This window comes from Maniola hyperantus, chromosome 5, assembly GCF_902806685.2.
Source record: "Maniola hyperantus chromosome 5, iAphHyp1.2, whole genome shotgun sequence".
Classification (NCBI taxonomy): domain Eukaryota; kingdom Metazoa; phylum Arthropoda; class Insecta; order Lepidoptera; family Nymphalidae; genus Maniola; species Maniola hyperantus.
This window is the reverse complement of record NC_048540.1, coordinates 1,274,404-1,296,471: the sequence shown is the minus strand read 5'-3', so window position 1 is coordinate 1,296,471 and position 22,068 is coordinate 1,274,404. Positions and strand designations below refer to the sequence as shown.

General features: G+C 40.0%; 1 protein-coding gene across 1 annotated transcript; it reads right to left on the bottom strand.

Annotated features, from left to right (window-relative positions):
• Nucleotides 1-5,450: 5,450 nt before the first annotated feature.
• Nucleotides 5,451-21,590, bottom strand: LOC117982471 (salivary peroxidase/catechol oxidase-like). The gene is made up of 12 exons (XM_034968826.2): nt 21,420-21,590; nt 18,144-18,283; nt 16,666-16,830; nt 15,949-16,136; nt 15,025-15,229; nt 13,746-13,943; nt 11,134-11,278; nt 10,153-10,303; nt 9,066-9,233; nt 7,200-7,398; nt 6,088-6,193; nt 5,451-5,562 (listed from the first exon to the last, which is right to left on the bottom strand). Exons 1-12 carry the CDS (start codon nt 21,545-21,547, stop codon nt 5,451-5,453), a joined length of 1,905 nt encoding a protein of 634 aa, XP_034824717.1. The 5' UTR covers nt 21,548-21,590.
• Between the last annotated feature and the right edge of the window lie 478 nt (nt 21,591-22,068).

Below are 22,068 nucleotides of genomic sequence, written 5' to 3'. Positions count from 1 at the left end.
TTATCAATGACATGAAGTAATGACATGAATGTTTCTTGTAATGACATGAAATGAAAATGAGAAAATCTTTATTAATGGGTTAATTATGTCACGTCTGTTTGTTTATCTATATGCATTTTGACCCAATACTACCACAACAGAATCTAAAAGGCCAAGCGTCGCCGCCCACAAAGCCCTCACGTACGGTGCCCAATGTTCCCAAATGTAAAGCGATTGTTGTTTTATGTGATCGGAATCCACTATTGGCACATTGACGGACATTAATGGGTCATTTTTGTCCCATTTTGGTACACATTCGGAATGTATTATTCGATACTCGACCGCTTTGGATCCTTATCATATTAATATTTCATAGTAAGTACGAGTTTATGGCCCTATTCAGTGCGACGCGGACCGTCCGCACGCGGATGAGGTTTTGCGTCCGTCGCGGATGAATTCGTCGTTCAGTGCGATGCGGATCGTGATCGAGAGTGGTACAGTGTCATGGATAAAACTTTGAGTTTGGTGATTGCGGCCTATTTATTAAACAAAAGAAGAAGAAGACGCCATGGTAGAAGATTTAATGTGCATCCACTGGTTGAAAAAAGACTTCTTAAAGGAGAATTTGTATCCTTGTTTTCGGACTTGCGGGATGACGAAATGAAATTCTTCAAATATTTCAAGATGTCCATTAGGACATTTGAAGAGTTGCATGCGAAACTAGAGCCATCTTTAATGCGTTGCGATATATACAAGAAACCCATATGTTCGCGGGAGAGATTGGCTGTAACAATTAGGTAAGTAGGTACTTAAATTTAAAGGTTAAATAAATGAAAAAAAAAATTAATTAAAATTTTATAATCAATTTAAAATGTAATTATGTAATTAATTACAATGCAGTGTAATGACCGTGTTGCCAGCTTTCTAAAGACTCGTCCACATCACTCCCTGATAAGTGAGGTAAATCGTTGGTAGCGGTTGATGCAGATGTGCTGGGCGAGTTCATAGCTGGACCTCTAATTTCCATAGCTAGCTCCAGTATTTTAGTTCGAAATAACAATTTTTTATAATTATCGAAATCGTTTATAATAGGTGCTAGGGAATTAAAAAAACTGAAGTCATCGTCTGTAAGAGCCGTAGTCGACGCAGAGTTTGTGGTGGAAGTGTCATTCTTTTTTTCTATTATTTTCAATAATTGTAACTCAAAGTCTGTCATACATCTCTTTCTTTTTCTCTGCCACGGTTTTGGAGAAGACAGCACAGGTGTCTGAAATGTTTCTTCTGTTGATGGCAAGTCCGGGGTCGTGGTAATAGGTAAAATACTTTGCGAGCTTTGCGATGACGTTGAAGCAACATTTTGGGAGCTCTGCGACGATGTTGAAGCCATACTTTCATGTGTGGGTTCAAAGTCCTTTGTGTCTTCCAAAAACGTCATTATATCGAAAAAAATATACTTCTTTTTGACACCCCCTGCAGAACCGGACTTTGATGTCTTAAGATTTGCTCTACACTTCATGTATGCATCACGGGCTGTCTTCCATCTTAACTGAACAGCTTTTTCTGTAAATTAAATAATATAAATAATAAAACAACACATGCTACTAACTTTACTTATTTAATACACACTTTTTTTTGTTGCAGGTACCTGACTACTGGGTCAAGAATGTCTGATTTGCATTTAAGTTATCGATTGGGGCTATCCACAATTAAATACATTATTGAAGAAGTATGCTCATTAATATGGGAAATTTTGAAAAACGAATGTCTGCCTGAACCTGATCCAAATTTTTGGAATAAAATAGCACTTGGCTTTGAAAGGGACGCCAATTTTCCCAATTGCGTAGGTGCCCTTGACGGAAAGCATACCAGAATCACGTGCCCAAAAGAAAGTGGGTCCGTATTTTTCAACCATAAGCAATTTTATTCTATTATTTTACTTGCAATGTGTGATGCCAATTACTGTTTTACCTATGTAAATGTAGGGGCTTGTGGCAGCGAAGCAGACGCTAATGTGTTCAAGAAAAGTTCGTTATTTCATAGACTTGAACGAGATGATCTAAATTTCCAATACTATACTTCGTCCATACGCGCGTACAAATTTGACACACAAAAAAAAAATATTTAATTACAGGTTAAGTCGTGCGCGCCGATACATAGAATCGAGTTTTGGTATATTGACAAACAAATTTGCAATATTCCAAAGATCTATCAATGTATCAACATCATTTGCACAAATTTTAATCAAAGCGTGCTGCATTTTACACAATTTCATTAGAGTACGCGATGGTTATACGGAAGAAGACGCTATGATTGTAGCTGGATTTACAGATTACAATGCTCGCATTAATGACAGTACACGATCGGGCAATACAATAAGAGATAATTTTGCAAATTACTTTGTCTCAAATGAAGGATCTGTACCTTGGCAAAATAGTTATATTTATTAGATAACACAGATGTTTCAATAAACATTACTTACCGATTTGTTTTTTTTCTTCACCTGAACTATCTCCGAAATTCGGACAAACAGCTTCGCAAACATCTATCCATGCCTTTAATTTCGCGTCTTTATTTTTAAATAAACTATCGCGGAGATTCCAAAGGCATGGTCGAAGTCGTACTTCTTGTATGACCCTCTCGGTTTGCACATTTGACACAGCCGCCATGACATCGACAGTACCTTACGTCCGCTCCGCGCGACTGTCCGCCGAGCACTGAACAAATACATTAGAACCAAGCACCGTCCGCCCGCGGACATCCGCGGCGCGGAGGAGCGGCGCGGAGCGATTACGACCGCGCGCGGATAGCTCTCCGCGACGCGGACAGCTCCGCGTCGCTCTGAACGCGCTGTTAAGGTTTCATACATTTTACCGTCCGTCGCGGACGTCCGCGTAGGTCATCCGCGTCGCACTGAATAGGCCCTATCTGTTTAGGATCTAGAATTTTTCTTGGAATTTATTTTTCTTGGCTGGTGGTCTACTTACTTACCTACTATTTTTTTTTTTTCCTACCATAAAGCACCATTATAAAATGGCAGCTTTATTACTACTACCATCTAGCCTATGGGCTAATAAGTAATATTATTCTAGCTTAAACTTCTACTTATGATTAATTTTTAAATCTAATTTACAGTCCAATAACTGTCCTTAGTTTATTCTAACACGTACTACTTACCTACTATTAACGGCCTCGTTGGTCTAGTGGTTAATATTTTCAAATGCAGATAAGATGAGGTCCTGGGTTCGATTTCCGGGTTGCTTATGGGCTTTTTCTGTCAATCAACTCTCAATAGATAAACATCATCATCATGATCAACCCATTGCCAGCTCACTGCACGGGTCTCCTCTCAGAGTGAGAAGGGTTTGGCCATAGTCTACCACGCTGGCCATGTGCGGAGACTTCACACACCCTTCAGTACATTATAGAGAACTCTCAGGCATGCAAATTTCCTCACGATGTTTTCCTTCACCGTTAAAGCAGGTGATATATAATTACTTAAAACGCACATAACTCCGAAAAGTTAGAGGTGCGTGCTCGGGATCGAACCCCCAGCCTCCGAGCAGAAGGTGGACGTCCTAACCACTGGGCTATCACAGTTTAAATAATATTAGCCTGGAATTAGGAAGCCGGAGGTGTCGGCTGCGTGTATCGGAGAGCATGTTACGCCGTTAGTCCTGCGCCTGATCTCTCTCCGGTCGTGTTGGATTGTCGTCCCGTTGGACTAGAAGGGTTAAAGCTATAGAGCGCACTCTGACTTTGCTAAGACTTAAGTCAGAGTTAAAACGAGACAGATGTATATTTCTAACATAAATCTGTCTCGTTTGAACTCAATTAAGTCTGAGCAAAGTCAAAGTGTGCTCTATAGATCATAGCCTAAGAGTGCACCTGTGTTTTTGCACACTGTTGGGTATACCTACCTACTTCCGGTTTTATGCAGTCGGTCAGCAGCCAGTTAGGTACATTTTAGTTTCTGCATTTTTTGCAGTTGGCTTGCAGATCGTCTGGATAGACCCATGCTATTCATAACATTTCATACCCCGCGTTAATAAAACTGCGATTAGTGTCAATGCCGTGAGTCCACAGTTAATATCGCGGAGTCCGCATTGAGAGGGGATGAGGCCAAATATTAAACTCGCTCCGAAGAAATATTGCGCCGTAAACCGTGGATTATGTTAGTGTCAACATAGACGGATTTTTATACTAAAAAATACCTACCGATTTTTATCATCATTTTATCCCCATCTATCCCGACCCATCTCAATCCATCTCTGGCCCACTACTAAGAATGGTTATCCTCTCGGAAGGAGAAGGATCCACCACGCTGGGAAAGTGCAGTTTGGCAGGCTTCACACACCTTTGACAACATTATGGAGAATAACAACAAGCCTGAACCACTTTAATACAATAGATTGTAGGTAAGTATAAAAAAAATTGCTTGGGGTTGTAAATTGTCGGCATCTCTATTAATAATGCAGAGAGTTTTTATTTTAATTATTGAGAGCAATACAAATAAAAACGCTCAATAAAATTCCAAAAAGATTTTTAAAAAATCCTAAATCGATACGAAAAAGAAAATCATAAGTGTGGAGTGCCTATGTGGAAATATCCCTAATTTTCTCATTCTATCTTTTCAAAAGTCAATATGCGAAGTCCTTAATGAGTTCAGGATCAATTTCACACGCGAGTGGATACAATGATCTCCGAGCGAACGTCGAGAATAAATTAATCTCTTCGTCTCAAAACCATTTTCTTACGAGTTCTTTGTAATTTAACGGCATAATTAGTTTCATGTTAAATTGAGTTTAGGTTGAAGTGCAGATCAAACACCAGAAGCAATATTAATACAAAAGGGCCCTGTTGGATTTATTAAATAAAAGGTTTTTTTGTTTGCTTATACTTATATTGTTTTCTTTTAACTCTATTTTTTCCTTATTAGGAAGCTAGGTACGTGTGTAAAAGTAAAATGTTTTCAAAATAATTATTTGAAGTTAATTTAAAAAATCGGTTAAGTGCGAATGGGACACGCATCAAGAAGGATTCCGTACCATCGTACCTACTAGCTATAATACTACCTTTGTATAGTACGCGACAGGTTGAGATGGCAATCGGGGTATGAGACGGGGGGACGCCCCGCACACCCGCACGTCACCCGCACTTGCCCGCACTGGGTTAGCGCTGGGGCTGTGCGGGTGTGCGGGGCGTTCCCTCCTCGATTGCCATTTCAACCTTTCGCGTACATAAAGCTACATATTAATATGTATGTCGCATATTATTAATTGTAATTGGAGAACTCTATATACGTATTTTTGGCTGAGAATAGAATAAAATGATTAAGGCACACTGATTCAATTATTTATTTAAATAATTTTATTAATTATTCTGTCAACAATTTTTCCGTTAAGATACCTACATTAAGTAGGTACAAGCAAGGCAAAATATTCATTATTAACTGTTCGTAATTTATATTTTAACTAGATATTACTAGTAAAATCAAAATTAAAAGGATTCTTCGGTTCGCAGCTTGCGTCCTTCCACGCCCATAGGTTTATCTTGTCGATTTTCTCACAGCTACGCATTTCGTTTCTGGAAAGACGCACAGACAATATAATAATTTAATTCGAAAAGTCTCCTCTACAATAATAAGCTTCCAGAAGACATATTATTGTCTCTCAACAAGTTCAAAGTTTTCATAAAACGTAAACTCATTGAAAAATCCTATTACAATATAAAGGATTATTTGAATGAGTTGCTTAACGGCTTTGTGATAGTTCTAATAAGTTTAATAATTTATGAATTTTTAAAGTGGTGATAATAAAAAGAATACCCGGCTGAGTTTGTTGTGGGCTCTTCTCGGACCTGGGCGCGTTTGGAACCCTCGTAGCTTTAGTTTTAAGTACGTACTAATTATCACCACTATATCATTATCATCTTACAAATAAAAGTTTATGACAATCAGGAAGCGTAAAATTTTACCAATTCTGAATAAATAATTTGAGTTTGAGTATATTTACTTCAGTATGCTATTTTAAATTAAACGAAGGAATGCTGTCTGTCATGATAATGACATATTATCTCGTCATGAACTATAGAAAGAGATGAATATCTTACCCACGTCCAGCTAAATAGAAAGCATGCGGTTGTATCTTTGTCACTTTGTCACCCACGGCGCATAGCATTTGGGCCGCTGATGCTTTTCTGATTTCAAGAAGTTGCTCTGAAAATAAATATAAAAATTAACATTCATAAGAAAATTCCAAATTAATTAACCCAAATAATATTGATTTGAGACCTTTTTTTTTCTAAGCCAGAGATATTAATTGCTTATTATTTTAAACATAAAAAAATTTGCAAATCGGTCCAGAAACCTCGAAAAAATCGATGTACACCTACAATCTACATACATAAAAAAAAAGAAACGGGCCGAATTGAGAACCACCTATTTTTTGGAAGTCGGTTAAATAATTAAAAAGCAGGACTTTCAGATAATATTATTGCAGTCTCAAAATTAGGGGCTAACTGGTCAACGAGCGATTTGCCGCCTCGTTTCTGATTCAAACCGTATACGTGACCGTTTTTTCCAGTAAAGCTACTCGAACCCTTAAGTTAGGAGTGATGTATGTTCTAGGGAAGTACACTATATCTTCTAATCTTCTAAATATATAAAAGGAAAAGGTGACTGACTGACTGACTGACTGACTGACTGACTGACTGACTGAATGACTGACTGATCTATCAACGCACAGCTCAAACTACTGGACGGATCGGGCTGAAATTTGGCATGCAGATAGTTATTACGACGTAGGCATCCGCTAAGAAAGGATTTTTGAAAATTCAACCCCTAAGGGGGTGAAATAGGGGTTTGAAGTTTGTGTAGTCCACGCGAACAAAGTCGCAAGCATAAGCTAGTCTAAATATATAAAAGGAAAAGGTGATTGACTGACTGACTGACTGATCTATCAACGCACAGCTCAAACTACTGGACGGATCGGGCTGAAATTTGGCATGCAGATAGCTATTATGACGTAGACATCCGCTAAGAAAGGATTTTAAAAAATTCAACCCCTAAGGAGGTAAAATAGGGGTTCGAAATTTGAGTAGTCCACGCGGACGAAGTCGCAGGCATAAGTTAGTATGTTTTGACAGACGCGACAGACACAACGAAGTGATTTTTATCCCTCTTCAGCTGTGGAAATACGGAAAAAGAATGAAAGGAGATTTACCCAAAGTGAAAGCATTGGGTCTGTTCTGTCGCTCGTACCAATGTCTGTCAGACACCACGCTCCTGAGCATCTGGTCCACCACTATGCAGTAGAAGGTATACGGGGTTCGACCGCCGGGCACGTACTTCTCCAGCCACAGTCCAGCCATCAGGTCCATGTCTTCTATGTTCTTGTATCGCTCTTTGACAAGTTCCACTCTCTATAGAAAGAAAAACAATTTAAGCAAGTAAACTTTGAAACCCGGAAAAATCCTAAATGGTTCCGGTTTAACTAGTATTTTTGCCTCTTTGATTACACGGCATCGTACTGGAACGTTAAATCGCTTGGCGGCACGGCTTTGCTGGTTGTTACTCAATCACGCAAAAACGGCTGAACGGATTGGGATGAAATTTGGAATGGAGATAGATTATACCCTGGATTAACACATATTATTGTATACCGGAAAATCAAAGAGGTTCCGTGGAAATTTGAAAAAATGTAAATCCACGCGGACGAAGTCGCGGGCATCAGCTAGCTAACTAGCTTTTTGTGGGGTGGGTTGTGGGTTTTTTGTGGGTGTTTAATGTGGGTGGGTGGGTTAAAATCTGTGAACTATAATAGAAGTAATTAATTAATTTTGCATCGGGGAAGAAACGTAAGGATTGACACGACCTAAAGCAATAGATCATATAGATATAGGTATTATTTTTCCTCTTTAATGGTGGTAGTATTCAGCGCCATCTATGAAAATTTTATCGAAACTTCCTCATTATTAGATGAACTTACTTTTTCTCGATTCATAAATCTAATACTATAAATCTAAATATATAAAAGCTGACTAAATAAGGTGTAATTTTTAAAAAAACCTAAAAAAACACGGACCACGTCGCGGGGATCATCTAGTCTATATATATATATATATATATATATATATAACTCGCTGATGCCCGCGACTTCGTCCGCGTGGATTTACGTGTTTCAAAATCCCGCGGGAACTCTTTGATTTTCCGGGATAAAAAGTAGCCTATATGTGTTAATCTAGGGTATAATCTATCTTCATTCCAAATTTCAGCCAAATCCGTCCAGTAGTTTTTGCGTGAAGGAGTAACAAACATACACACACACACACACACACATACAAACTTTCGCCTTTATAATATTATAGTCGGGACAAGACTGACGTAAATATACTAATAATAATTATTTATAACAATATTTAGGTAGTAGGTACCTACTAAAATTATTTAAAAGTTTTTGCCATCTTTTTTTGTTACTAAGAACTTGAAGATAAAAACACTTTATTATGCATGATTATATTATTTACTTCCACATTAAACTTTAATTAGGTAAATTGACTTGAATGAGTAAGATAGAAGCATTCAGCTTAACTGGTTTTTAGGGTTCCGTACCTCAAAAGGAAAAACGGAACCCTTATAGGATCACTTTGTTGTCCGTCTGTCTGTCAAGAAACCTACAGGGTACTTCCCATTGACCTAGAATAAGGCAGGTAGGTAGGTCTTATAGCAGACATAAGGGGAAAAAATCTGAAAACCGTGAATTAGTGGTTACATCACACAAAAAAATTAAATTGTGGCCATGAACTAATAATTAGTAATGTATTTTCAATTTTCAAAGTAATATAACTATATCAAGTGGGGTATCATATTAGAAAAGGGCTTGCATGGCTTCACTTCACTTTGTGCATTCTAAAACAGATTTTTATTTATTTTTATGCATCGTAGTTTTTGATTTATCGTGCTAAATGTCGAAAAAATACGAATGTATGGAACCATCGGTGCGCGAGCCTGATTCGCACTTGGCCGGTTTTTTTTAATTACCTAATTATACAAAATATATGAACCATACGAATACCTAAAATTTGCTTACCTCAGGGTCAATGACATCAAGTAAGTCATCGAAGGTGCGATATGTTTTTCCTGAACAGTATTTCCTGTACTTGATGTAGGGTGGGAATCCAAAATATCGGTTTTTGGTTAAATCACTGGAAAACACGTCTGCAGCCAACTGGTGCGGACCAAGGACGGTTTCTGCTACCTAAAATGTTACACATAGGTTCTTGATAGGTAGGATTTTAAAAACTTGGATTTAAGTAAAAGTTAGTCAAGTAGAGCCGTGACGTAGCTCAGAGTGAGAAGGGTTTGGCCATGGTCCACCACGCTGGGCATATGCGGATTAGACTTCACACACCTTTGAGAACATTATGGAGAACTCTCAAGCATGCAGGTTTCCTCACGATGTTTTCCTTCACCGTTAAAGCAAGTGATATTTTTTTTTTAAATAGATATAGCGAGCAAACGAGCAGGCGGGTCACCTGATGTTAAGTGATTACCGCCGCCCATGAACATTTGCAGCACCAGAGGAGCCGCCGATGCGTTGGCGGCCTTTTAGGAATTTGTTGGTCCGCCCCTTGAATAACCCCATGTTATAACTACTTAAAACGCACTTATTTAACTAGTTAAAATAACCCACAAGCACGCACTCACGCATACTCTCTCTCCCACACACAAACACACACCCACACACACACAGACACACATACACACACACATACACACACACATACATATGTTGTGAATCACCTACTAGGTATTTTTACTAGTTAATTGACTTTTATATTTTCATATTATTATATTATTGTAAAGCTTGTTTAAATTATCAAACGTACTGTTATAAATAATTTATATTTCATATCTATTTAAGTAATCTGTAAAAAATTGTAATCCTATTTGGCCTTATTTTCAGTCTGTTATTATGTAAAATTATATTGTATATATCGCTGTTGATTGCAAAAAACAATAAAATAAAATAAAATAAAATAAAACGCACATAACACCGAAAAGTTAGAGGTGCGTGCCCGGGATTGAACCCCCGACCACCGATTAGAAGGCGGACGTCCTAACTACTAGGCTATCAAAGCTATGGAGCTGTAGTTAGTACCTAAAAACAAACTTACATCTGGGTCGACTACGTAATCGAACTTGGCACTAGGTTGCCTAAAGGAGCCGTGCGTGATGTACTCTAGGTTATCATCCAGGTATCCTGTCCTGAGTGTTAGATTCACCACTTTCATTTCCTTGAGGAAGTTGCCTTTAATATCGTACATCCTGAAAAATTTCATCTCTTTGAATTATTGAGGTTGTATTTTAAAATGAAATCGCAAGTTACTGTTCTTTACATGAAATTTTATAATTATAATCATGATTTTTAGTGTTTCGTACCGCAAAAGGAAAAACGGAACCCTTTTAGGATCACTTTGTTGTCTGTCTGTCAGTCTGTCAAGAAACCTACAGGGTACTTCCCGTTGACCTATAATCATGAAATTTGGAAGGTAGGTAGTTCTTATAGCAGAGTTCATAAGGAAAAAATCTGAACACCGCGAATTTGTGGTTACATCACACAACAAAAAATCAAATTGTGGTCATGAAATAATTATTAAGTAGTATTTTCAGTTTTCAAAGTAAGATAACTATATCAAGTGAGGTATCATAGAAAGGGCTTCCTGTACCACAGAAGATATGTAATATAGTTTTTTTTTTTTTTTATCGTGCAAAGTGTCGAAAAAATACGACTGTAGTACGGAACCCTCGGTGCGCGAGCCTGACTTGCACTTAGCCGGTTTTTTTGAATGATTATCTTTTATTATGAATTTTAGCCCCATAAACTACCGTTATACAAAAAATCACTTCATCTTATTACTACAGTCCAAGACCCTATAAAAAAAATAGGAGTAGGTAATATATTTTTTTTTTAATTTATAGACTAGCGCTTGGCTGCAATCAGACCTGGTGGCAAGTGATGATGCAGCCAAAGATGGAGCGCGCTTGCCTAGAAGATGCCTATTCACTCTTGACTTGAAGGTACCCATATTATAATTGGAGGGGAAAACTGATGCTGGAAGGGTGTTCCAAATCTTAGCGTTCCTAATCTTACTAACTTCAAGTTTCCTTCCTGGACAGTGTGAGCCCATCGTAGAGCGAATGGGAACTCTAGAGTTGTCTGTGGGAGTATCGTCTCGTCATAGATATCCCTAAAGCCCGGGTACCCTGAGAGGACGCCGTCTGCCACTAGGTTCTCGTAACCTGGAATAAAATGAATGAATAAATGAATACATCGACATTTAGAAGGAGATAGCAGATTTGTAGAGCATTGTCTCTGTCGTTGAGAAGGACTAAACGTCACATAGGTATGAGTGACAGAGACAATGCTCTACAAAGTCGACATGTCATTCTAAAGGCTGATGTATCTACATTACTTTCTGATTTTATTTTGTTTTACGCTTATCTAAATATATAAAAGGATTGACTGGCTGACTGATCTATCAACGCACAGCTTAAACTACTGGACGGATCGAGCTGAAATTTGGCATGCAGACAGCTATTATGACGTAGGCATCCGCTATGGAAGGATTTTTAGAAATTTAATCCCTAAGGGGGTGAAATAGGGGTATGAAATTTGTTTAATCCACGCGGATGAAGTCGCGAGCATAAGCTAGTCAGTACATAACAGAATCAAAAAGAAGGCAAACCATAGTACGTTTATACGTACCTTCGTGTCTTTTTAAAAAGACCTCATAGCTACAGATCATAATCATGTCAAACCCATTACAGTCTGTTCCGTACTTTTGATGTATTTATAATCTTAGCACAAACCAGCGTCTTTTCCAAATTCGTAGACTTATTTTTATTATAATCGGTCGGGGTTTACCAATGTGACCGCTTATCAAAAGTGGCAACACTACAGTGCTGTCAACTGTCAGTCGAAGTTGACACACATACCGCGAACGCTGCGCGCGAACCGTGACGCACGAGAAACAAGCCTCTAACGGCTATCGCCGACAAAGCCGAAATTATAGACGCGAAATTCATCAAACTTGGACCTGAATCCTTACCAGCGCATCTTGGGGGCCCCCATCATCGGAGCGCGTTCCCGGATCCGGTAAGTGACTGCATTACAAACACTGACCGTCCATTAGCTTTTTAACCGACTTCAAAAAAAGGAGGAGGTTCTCAATTCGTCGGAATCTTTTTTTTTTTTTTTTTTTTTTCTTCTAAACACAGTCCACTGTTGAACAAAGTCTTCGTGTTGCCAGTGATGACATATGGATCCGAGACATGGTCGCTAACTATGGGCCTCATAAGAAAGCTCAGAGTCACTCAGCGGGCGATGGAGAGAGCTATGCTTGGGGTTTCTCTACGTGATCAAATCAGAAATCAGGAGATCTGTAGGAGAACTAGAGTAACCCACACAGCTCAACGGGTTGCGAAGCTGAAGTGGCATTGGGCAGGGCACATAATTCGTAAAACCGACAGACGTTGAGGTCCCAAGGTGCTGGAATGGCGACTTCGCACCGGAAGGCGCAGCGTTGGAAGACTTCCCACTAGGTGGACGGACGACATCAGATAAGTCGCAGGGAGCCGCTGGATTCAGGCGGCACAAGACTGTGGCGTGTGAAAGTCCCTACAAGAGACCTATGTCCAGCAGTGGACGTCTATCGGCTGATGATGATGATGACGATAATGATGATGACTGAGCATCGCAGAATGAGAAGGATTTACGCCAAAATCCATGCTGGCCAAATGCAGATTGACAGTTTTTTTTTTTTTTTAAGAATATAAGCCATGTTAAATGACTAATATTCCCCTTTCCTCTCCAACTAAGCGTGAAGCTTGTGCTAGGAGTAGGTACGACAATATTGCAACGGGCGGGGTTTGAACCGTCGACCTTTCGGGTTTCAGTCCACTCCTTTACCCGTTTAGCTATTGAGGCTCCAAATTCACACATCTTTGAGAATATTATGGAGAATCCTTAGGCATGCGGGTTTCCCTGCTATGTTTTCTTTAAGCGCTAGAGCAGGTGCCAAATCTAGGTATAGAAAATTTCCTAGGATCTGCATGGCCTCAATTCATGGTCTCATGTCATTCTCAAATCCACGGTCGAGGAATTGACGCATAAATTTTGAAATTAATTCAACCTCCCCTCAATTTTCTAAACTCCACGTAAAATCTAAGTAAATTAAACTCAAGGAAATATATATTATGATCTCTGAAAAAAAAACACTGACTAACATACGGATATAAAATATAATAGATACCTACCTAAGTTTTATCATTTCATACAATCTACAGTGTTCCGCAACTCGACATAATAATGATATTATGAATTATGATAATCATTTCCAAAATTAGGTATTTATACCTACTTACCTACTCAATGCGCTCTTTTAAAGTTTTAGAATAACAACAACAAAAATAACAACGCTAATTTTAGCAAATCACGAGTTTCCGTTTCTTATTATTTCAGAAATAAATAAACAAAGTCAATTCTGATATTTTTCTCTTAACTAAATTTAGAGTTATTTTTCGAATTTTCCCTTTTCTTTTGTTATAAGACCTACCTACCTGCCAAATTTCATGATTCTAGGTCAACGGGAAGTACCTTACAGGTTTTTCTTGACAGACACGACAGACAGACAACGAAGTGATCCTATTAGCGTTCCTTTTTTTTTTTTGAGGTACGGAAGAACCCTCAAAATATCGAAATCCTTACCCATTAGCGCTGGCATCATTTCGTAATAGTAAATTTGCATGATGATAGCAATAACGATGTCTCTTGTAGTGAAGAAAATCCTCTCGTCGTTCCAGCACGGGTTTATTTTGCCCAACTCCGTGGCGATACGGTTGTGCAGCCTCCAGGTCCAGATCAGATATAGATTCACGCCTAGGACACTGTTGCCGCCAAATTCCGCTGTAATAGAAGACAATTTGTTACCAAAGGAACAAACTCAGAGTGAAGCCTTATAGCGGGGCACACGATGCGTTGCGGCCGCGCGGGAGCGGTGTCGCTGCGTCGTCTTACATAGAAATAATTGTGGCATGTCACACGATGCGCTCCGGCGCCGCACCGCTGCCGCAACCACCGAGACGAGGCGGGGAGGGGTGAATGCCACGGAACAGAAAAAACAGTGAATGCGTTGCGACATCAGAGTGGCACCGCTTAGTTGTTTATATTAACAGATTGTCCCACGCTGCTACGGCGCCGCTGCGACATAACAACGTAGCGGCGCCACACCGCCTCGTGTGCCCGCTGATACGGTGAAATCTTTACGGTGCGGCGCCGCCACACATCATGTGTCCCCAGTCTCACGATGCGTTGCGGCTGAGAGAGTTAATAGGGCTCCGTTTTGAACCTTTGGGCGTTAGTACTATTACATATTTTGTGCTTTGGGTACGGAACACTAAAAATAAAATAAGCTTGTTACCGCTAAGCAAAGCAAAGTTACCGCTGAAATATGTATATGACGGCAGTGCCGTCTTTTAATTGTAGAAAGTTTGCTCAATGGACATCACGTCATCGTCCCCACCGTCGTTGTGAGACTGTAAAATCGAACGCGCTGTGCGTAACGTGGCATTGTTCGTTTAGCTTCGCCCAGGGGCGGTTCTCAGTGGACACGGGGTGTCATGCTGTAGGTTTTATAATTGTTGTTGTAACCTAATGTGGTCTCAGTTAGTTGTGGTTATAGTACTAGTTGTGGTGCGCTAGGTTAGCTGGTTGGTCTGGGACCGGTATGGGGATGGAGGAGCCGGTGTAGGTAGTATAAATAAATTGGTATTGTGTTAAATTAAAAAAAGCTTGAGATAAATAAATAGGTAGGTACATATATCACTTTAATTAAAATAAATTATCACTCCTTGTGATTGTACTTTTACTGTCGAAACAAAAACCTGGAGAAACGAAAATCCGACGAAACAAAAATCTGACGAAACGAAAATCTGTCGAAACGATAACAACTCCACAAATGCCCCCCCGGCTTATAAATCTTACTTACGTATATCATGACATCTTGTTTCATGAGGCATCTGGTTCAGGAAGCACAAATGCTTATTGTTCTTGTAACTTGGTGGCCAAATCTTTCCGCCAGCTACTTCGAACTTGAGTAACCCTTTCTCGAACAGCCTTCCCTTGGCGTTCAACACTTGCATACTGTTGCCATACACGTGAGACAAATCTAAAATTGGCGTTGCAGTCGTAATCTGAAAAATAACATCTGTATAATATATAAACCGGCCAAGTGCGTGGCGGGCCACGCGCAGTATAGGGTTCCGTAGTCACAATCCTCGAAAAACAGATATAACTCCTTAACCTGTGAACCCTGCTTAGCCATGATAGTTTTCCTTTAAAATTAATTATATGTACTACTGCTGTGAATTTTTTTACGTTCCTATATACTAACATTTGGCTGATAGAGGGGGGGGGGGGGACACTTGACTCTAATAAAAATTAGCACTTTATAACATCATATTTTACAAACCGATCTAGACATCAAAAAACGATGTTCCCACACCCACAGTATTTTTAAAAGACCTATTCAACGACACCCCACACTATGGGGTCGACGAGAAAAAAAATTCATCCCCACTTTACATGTAGGGGAGATATCCTAAAAAAAAAATTTATCAAAATTTTATTACACTACTTTGTCGGCGTGATTAATTTTTATACCCATGCCAAATTACAGATTTATAGCACTAATAGTCTCTGAGATTAACCGAGGACGGACGGACGGACGGACGGACAGACAGACGGACGGACATGGCGAAACTATATGGGTTCCTTGTTTACTACGGAACCCTAAAAAGGAAAAGCTGATTGAATGACTGACTGACTGACTGATCTATCAACGCACAACTTAGACTACTGAACGGAAGGATTACGCAACGGCACCGCATCGTGTGGGTTCACTCTTACTTACTCTTTCAGGAGAAGTGTCGTTCCTCAGGCATCCTCTGGACTGGAAGCTCTCGGGTCTGGTGAGGTTCATGCAGCGGATAGACGAGAACCGATGCACTGGATCATCATCTGGTATCTTTATAGGAATGCACCCTTTATCTGTTTTCCCTTTCTCTTGGCAACAATGCGGCCTCCAGTGTATATAATTAACTAAAACATTTTTTTTTAAAGAATATTAGCCATGTTAAATGACTAATATCCCCTTTCCTCTCCAACTAAGCGTCAAGCTTGTACTAGGAGTAGGTACGACAATAGTGCAACGGGCGGGGTTTGAACCGTGCGCGTCGACCTTTCGGTTTTCAGTCCACTCCTTTACCGGTCGAGCTAGATAATGATTTATTACTAGCTTATGGACGGATGCAATTTAAACGTGCGTGACGGACGGACGGACGATATCAGACGAGTCGCAGGGAGCCGCTGGATTCAGGCAGCGCAAGAGTGTCGTCGCTGAGTCTAGCAGTGGAGGTTGTTGATGATGATGATGATGATTAGCTTACATACATTTTAAACTCTTGTTTCACCCCATTAGGGATAGAATTTTCAATCTCCATAGAGATTAGCCAACTGTTAAAAAAACCTTAACAGAAAAATCCAATACTTAATTATTTTTTCCCGACCCGGGAGTCGAACCCAGGACCTCGTCATCTGCAGTCGATCATGCTTACACATTTAGTCTTACCCGTGTCATGAACAGACAGGATGTCCGCTACGATGAACACCCAGAAGTGAAGGAAAAGTTGTGACATCGCCTTGTCTGGCACGTGACCCTCTGGCAAGAACCAGGTCCGAAGCTTCCGCGGTAATGGTAGGGGTGTGCCATTTTTGCTTCTTCGAGGCTCAAAATCTAAAACAATCATTGTAGGTATAAAGCCTAATCAATTATACTAGACTCGCACTTGACTGATTATTAGGGTTCCGTACCTCAAAAGGAAAAAAGGAACCCTTTCAGGATCACTTCGTTGTCTGTCTGTCTGTCTGTCAAGAAACCTACAGAGTACTTCGCATCATGAAATTTGGCAGGTAGGTAGGTCTTATAGAAGGCATGTGGGGAAAAATCTGAAACCGTCAATTTCTGGTTACATTTTTTTTTTATTTTTATTCAGATACAAGTTAGCCCTTGACTGCAATCTCACCTGGTGGTAAGTGATGATGCAGTCTAAGATGATAGCGGGCTAACCTGGAAGGGGTATGGCAGTTTTTATTAAACCCATACCCCTTTGGTTTCTACACGGCATCGTACCGGAACGCTAAATCGCTTGGCGGCACGGCTTTGCCGGTAGGGTGGTAACTAGCCACGGCCGAAGCCTCCCACCAGACATCACAAGAAAAAAATTAAAATGTGTTCATGAAAAAATATAAGCATTTTCAACTTTCAAAGTAAGATCACTATACAGAGTGGGATATCATAATGGGGCTTTACTTGTACATTCTAAAACAAGATTTTATTTATTTTGATTTATCGTGCAAAATGTCTAAAAAATACGACTACAGTACGGAACCCTTTGTGTGCGAGTCTGACTCGCACTTGGCCGGTTTTTATTGTATGAGATAACTTTTCAAATTGATCCCGCCGGGAATCAAACTCTACATAATTAAGTACCACAACCACCACAGTACCAGAGAGGTTGTCAAAAATCGTTTGTTTAAAGTAAAATCAGCCAAGCTGTGATAGTCCAGTGGTTACGACGTTCGCCTTCTAATTGGAGATCGGGGGTTCGATCCCGGACACGCATTTCTAACTTTTCGGAGTTATGTGCGTTTTAATTGAATAAATATCACTTGCTTTAACTGTGAAGGAAAACATCGTGAGGAAACCTGCATGACTGTGAAAGTTCTCCATAATGTTCTCAAAGGTGTGTAAAGACTACCAATCCGTACATGGCCAGCGTGGTAGACTATGGCCAAAACCCTTCTCACTTTGGGATGGGTTGATCATGATGAAAGATTTTTTTTAAATAGAGATAGCGAGCAAACGAGCAGGCGGGTCACCTGATGTTAAGTGATTACCGCCGCCCATGAACATTTGCAGCACCAGAGGAACCGCTGATGCGTTGCCGGCTTTTTAGGAGTTTGTTGGTCCGCCCCTTGAATAGCCCCATGTTGTAATCTAGTGGGAACACCGCCGATGGGAGTTGGTTCCTTTAGTTGGGAAAGAACCTTTGTCATATTCGGCTGGCAGTAGCCGCAGCATGGGGGTGTGAGCTGACCCTCTGTTGGGGTTCTTCAGGTTGTTGCACGAGCCATCCACTCTCCTCCCCTCCAGCGGGTTGCATGGCAACAGCTCGTTTAAGCACCAACTGTAGGGAAAAACTCATTTAAATTGCAGAAATATACAATCACTTGCGACATCGTCCGCGTGTTTTTTTTTTAAAAGAATATTAGCCATGTTAAATGACTAATATTCCCCTTTCCTCTCCAACTAAGCGTCAGGCTTGTGCTAGGAGTAGGTACGACAATAGTGCAACGGGTGGAGTTTGAACCGTCGACCTTTCGGTTTTCAGTCCACTCCTTTACCGGTTGAGCTATTGAGGCTCTGATTACACATATTTCAAACCCCTATTTTACCCCCTTGAAGGTTAAATTTTCAAAAATCCTTTCTTAACGGATGTAGAAGTGTCTACGTCATAACGGCTATCTGCATGTCCAGCCCGATCCGTTCAGCATTTTGAGCTGTGCGTTGATAGATCAGTCAGTCAGTCAGTCAGCTTTTCCTTTTATAGGTAAACTAGCTTATGCCCGCGACTTCGTCCGCGTGGACTACACAAATTTTAAACCCCTATTTTACACCCTTAGGGTAGATCTGTAACTATGAGATTTTAACATGAGCTTAATAAAATATGTCATACTGCTAATTGCAAAAATATTAACTACAAAACTTCTTTATAGACAATATCGACAATTTCAAAACTGACAGACTTTCATACAAACTTCAAATCCCTATTTTAACCCTTTAGGGGTTGAATTTTAAAAATCCTTCCTTAGCGGATGCCTACGTCATAATAGCTATCTGCATGCTGAATTTCAGCGCGATCCGTTCAGTAGTTTAAGCTGTGCGTTGATAGATCAGTCAGTCAGTCAGTCAGTCAGTCAGTCAGTCACCTTTTCCTTTTATATATATAGACTAGCTGATGCCCGCGACTTCGTACGCGTGGATTTAGGTTTTTCAAAATCCCGTGGGAACTCTTTGATGTTCTGGGATAAAAAGTAGCCTATGTCACTCTCCAGGTCTTTATCTATACCCATGCAAAAAATCATGCCAATCCTCTGTTGCAAATCTCTGTTGTTAAGTGATTCAAGGACAAACCAACAAACCAATAAACCAACAAACAAACACACTTTCGCATCAGGGCGTCCCCCGCCTCATACCCCGATTGCCACCTCGACCTGACGCGTACTATACATTGTATAGTATCAAAGAACAAGTGCGTGATCTTTACGTAGGTTCTCGAACACAAAAGTAATTCAGTTCAATGCTGTATAAATTCAACCGTAAATAATTGTTTTAGTTCTAAAAGCGAGTTGTTAGATATTTCGATGCCTAATTACTTCCATTTAATTACATATAATTATTAATTAAACACACGTTTGTTTACAAATTATCCAAACTACGTAATAACTAGCTGATACCCGCGACTTCGTCCGCGTGGAATCAGGTTTTTAAAAATCCCGTGAGAACTCTTTGATTTTCCGGGATAAAAAGTAGCCTATGTCACTCTCTAGGTCTCTTTATCTATACGCATGCAAAAAATCACGTCAATCCGTTGCACCGTTGCGGCGTGATTGAAGGACAAACCAACAAACCAATAAACCAACCAACAAACACACTTTCGCATTTATAACTAACTGACCCGCCCCGGCTTCGCTCGGGTGGAATTTAGAAAATAGAGGTGGGGGTTGAATTTCCAAAAATCCTGGAACACGTATTTCTTCATTTGTGACCGAAAACCCAAATACCAATTTTCATGCAAATAATTTGAAAAATGACATACTTTCGTACAAACTTTCATCCCCTATTTAACCCACTTAGGGGTAGAATTTCGAAAAATCCTTTCTTAGTGGATACCTACTCTTTACAAAGAACACCCCCTCAAAATTTTATGTCTCTAACACCAGCGGTTTAGGCTGTGCGTTGATATATATGTCAGTCAGTCAGTCAGTCAGGACTTTGAATTTTATATATACAGATAAGGGTACTGATGTTATGCCGTGAAAGCCTAGTGGTTAAGATGTCCGCCTTCTATTCGAAAGGTCGTGATTCAATCCCAGGCACGCACCTTTTTTATTCAGATACAAGTTAGCCCTTGACTGCAATCTCACCTGGTGGTAAGTGATGATGCAGTCTAAGACGCGAACGGGCTAACCTCTAATTTTCGGAGTTATATAACGCACAAGACTGCAAATACTATTTTATACATGGCATAATCTTGTACCTATATCAAATATTTGAAAAGAGCAACCGCCGAGTTTCTTGCTGGTTCTTCTCGGTAGGAAAGGCATTCCGAACCAGTGGTAGATGCATCCGACTATTCGTAGACTATTAGTACTTGTAAAAGTTTATACGATTTTATTTTATTTTATTTTATATCCGTTTTAAGCACATAGGTACATAATATATCACTGGTTTCAAGCAATTAAATGTCACTTGCTTTAGCGGTGATATCTTTCAGTCTATATTACTTAGCTCTATGGTGATATCTTAGTGATTGTGACGTCACCCTCCTAGTCAGGGAGTTCAGGGTTCGATTCTGGGCACGCAGCTCTAACATTTCAAAATAAATTATGGCTTTAACGGTGAAGGAAAATGTGAGGAAACCTGGATCCTTCAACTCTCAGAGTTGCCCATAATGTTCTCAAAGGTGTGTGAAGTCTGCCAAACCACACTTGGCCAGAGTGGTAGACTATGCCTAACCCCTTCTCATTCTGAGAGAAGAACCATGCCATTAGTGAGCCGGCAATGGATTGATCACGATGATGATGATGATGTAAAATAAAAAAAACCGGCAAAGTGCGAGTCAGGCTCGCGCAACGAAAGTTCCGTACTCCAGTCGTACTTTTTCGACATTTTGCAGTATAACTCAAAAACTATGATGCATAACAATAAATAAAAATCTTTTTTAGAATGCACAGGTAAAGACCTTTCATATGATACCCCATTTGATGTAGTCATCTTACTTAGAAAATTGAAAATACTAATTAATATTTAATGACCACAATTTAATTTTTTTTTGTGTGAAGTAACCACAAATTCATGGATTTCAGATTTTTCCCCGAATGTCAGCTATAAGATCTACCTACCTGCCGAATTTCATGATTCTAGGTCAACGGGAAGTACCCTGTTGGTTTCTTGACACACAGACACACAACAAAGTGATCCTATAAGGGTTTTGTTTTTCCTTTTGAGGTACGTAACCCTAAAAACAATGGTAAACTTACAATGTAGTATTTTGCTTAATATGTCCTTTTACCACATCATTGGTTACAGTGTTGCCCGTGAACGAGTCGTAAAACACCGACTGAGCGGCGCACGCGCAGCCGAATAGACCGACAAATAAAACGAGCATTATCAAATTAGTTCGTTAATATCGTTCTATAATTTAACACTGTTTTCCCGCGATCCACATAAACACTGAGGTAAAGACCGTTTAATTAAACAATTTAAACCAAAGATAGCGGGCGTTTTAATATACTGAAACCGGTTAGTGAAAAAACCACACTAGCGACTGACCGTGTCGCGTGATAAAAAGTCGCTTTTTAGGGTAGATATAGATAGATAGATAAAAGTTGGAACCGGAAAGTCCTTGAGTGGAGACCGCGTTAAAGCAAGCGTAGTGTGGGACGCCCTCCAGCACGATGGACCGACGATATAAAGAGGCTAGCGGGAAGTGGCTGGATGAGGAAGGCTGAGGACCGGGTGTGGTGGCGCTCTTTAGGGAAGGCCTATGTCCAACAGTGGACGTCCACAGGCTGATGATGATGATGATGATGATACATAGAAAACTTCAATCACCTCAACTTCAATCGTAAGTTGTGTCAGATTCTCTTTTCCACTCACATGCAAATGACTGTAGAATCAACTCCCTTC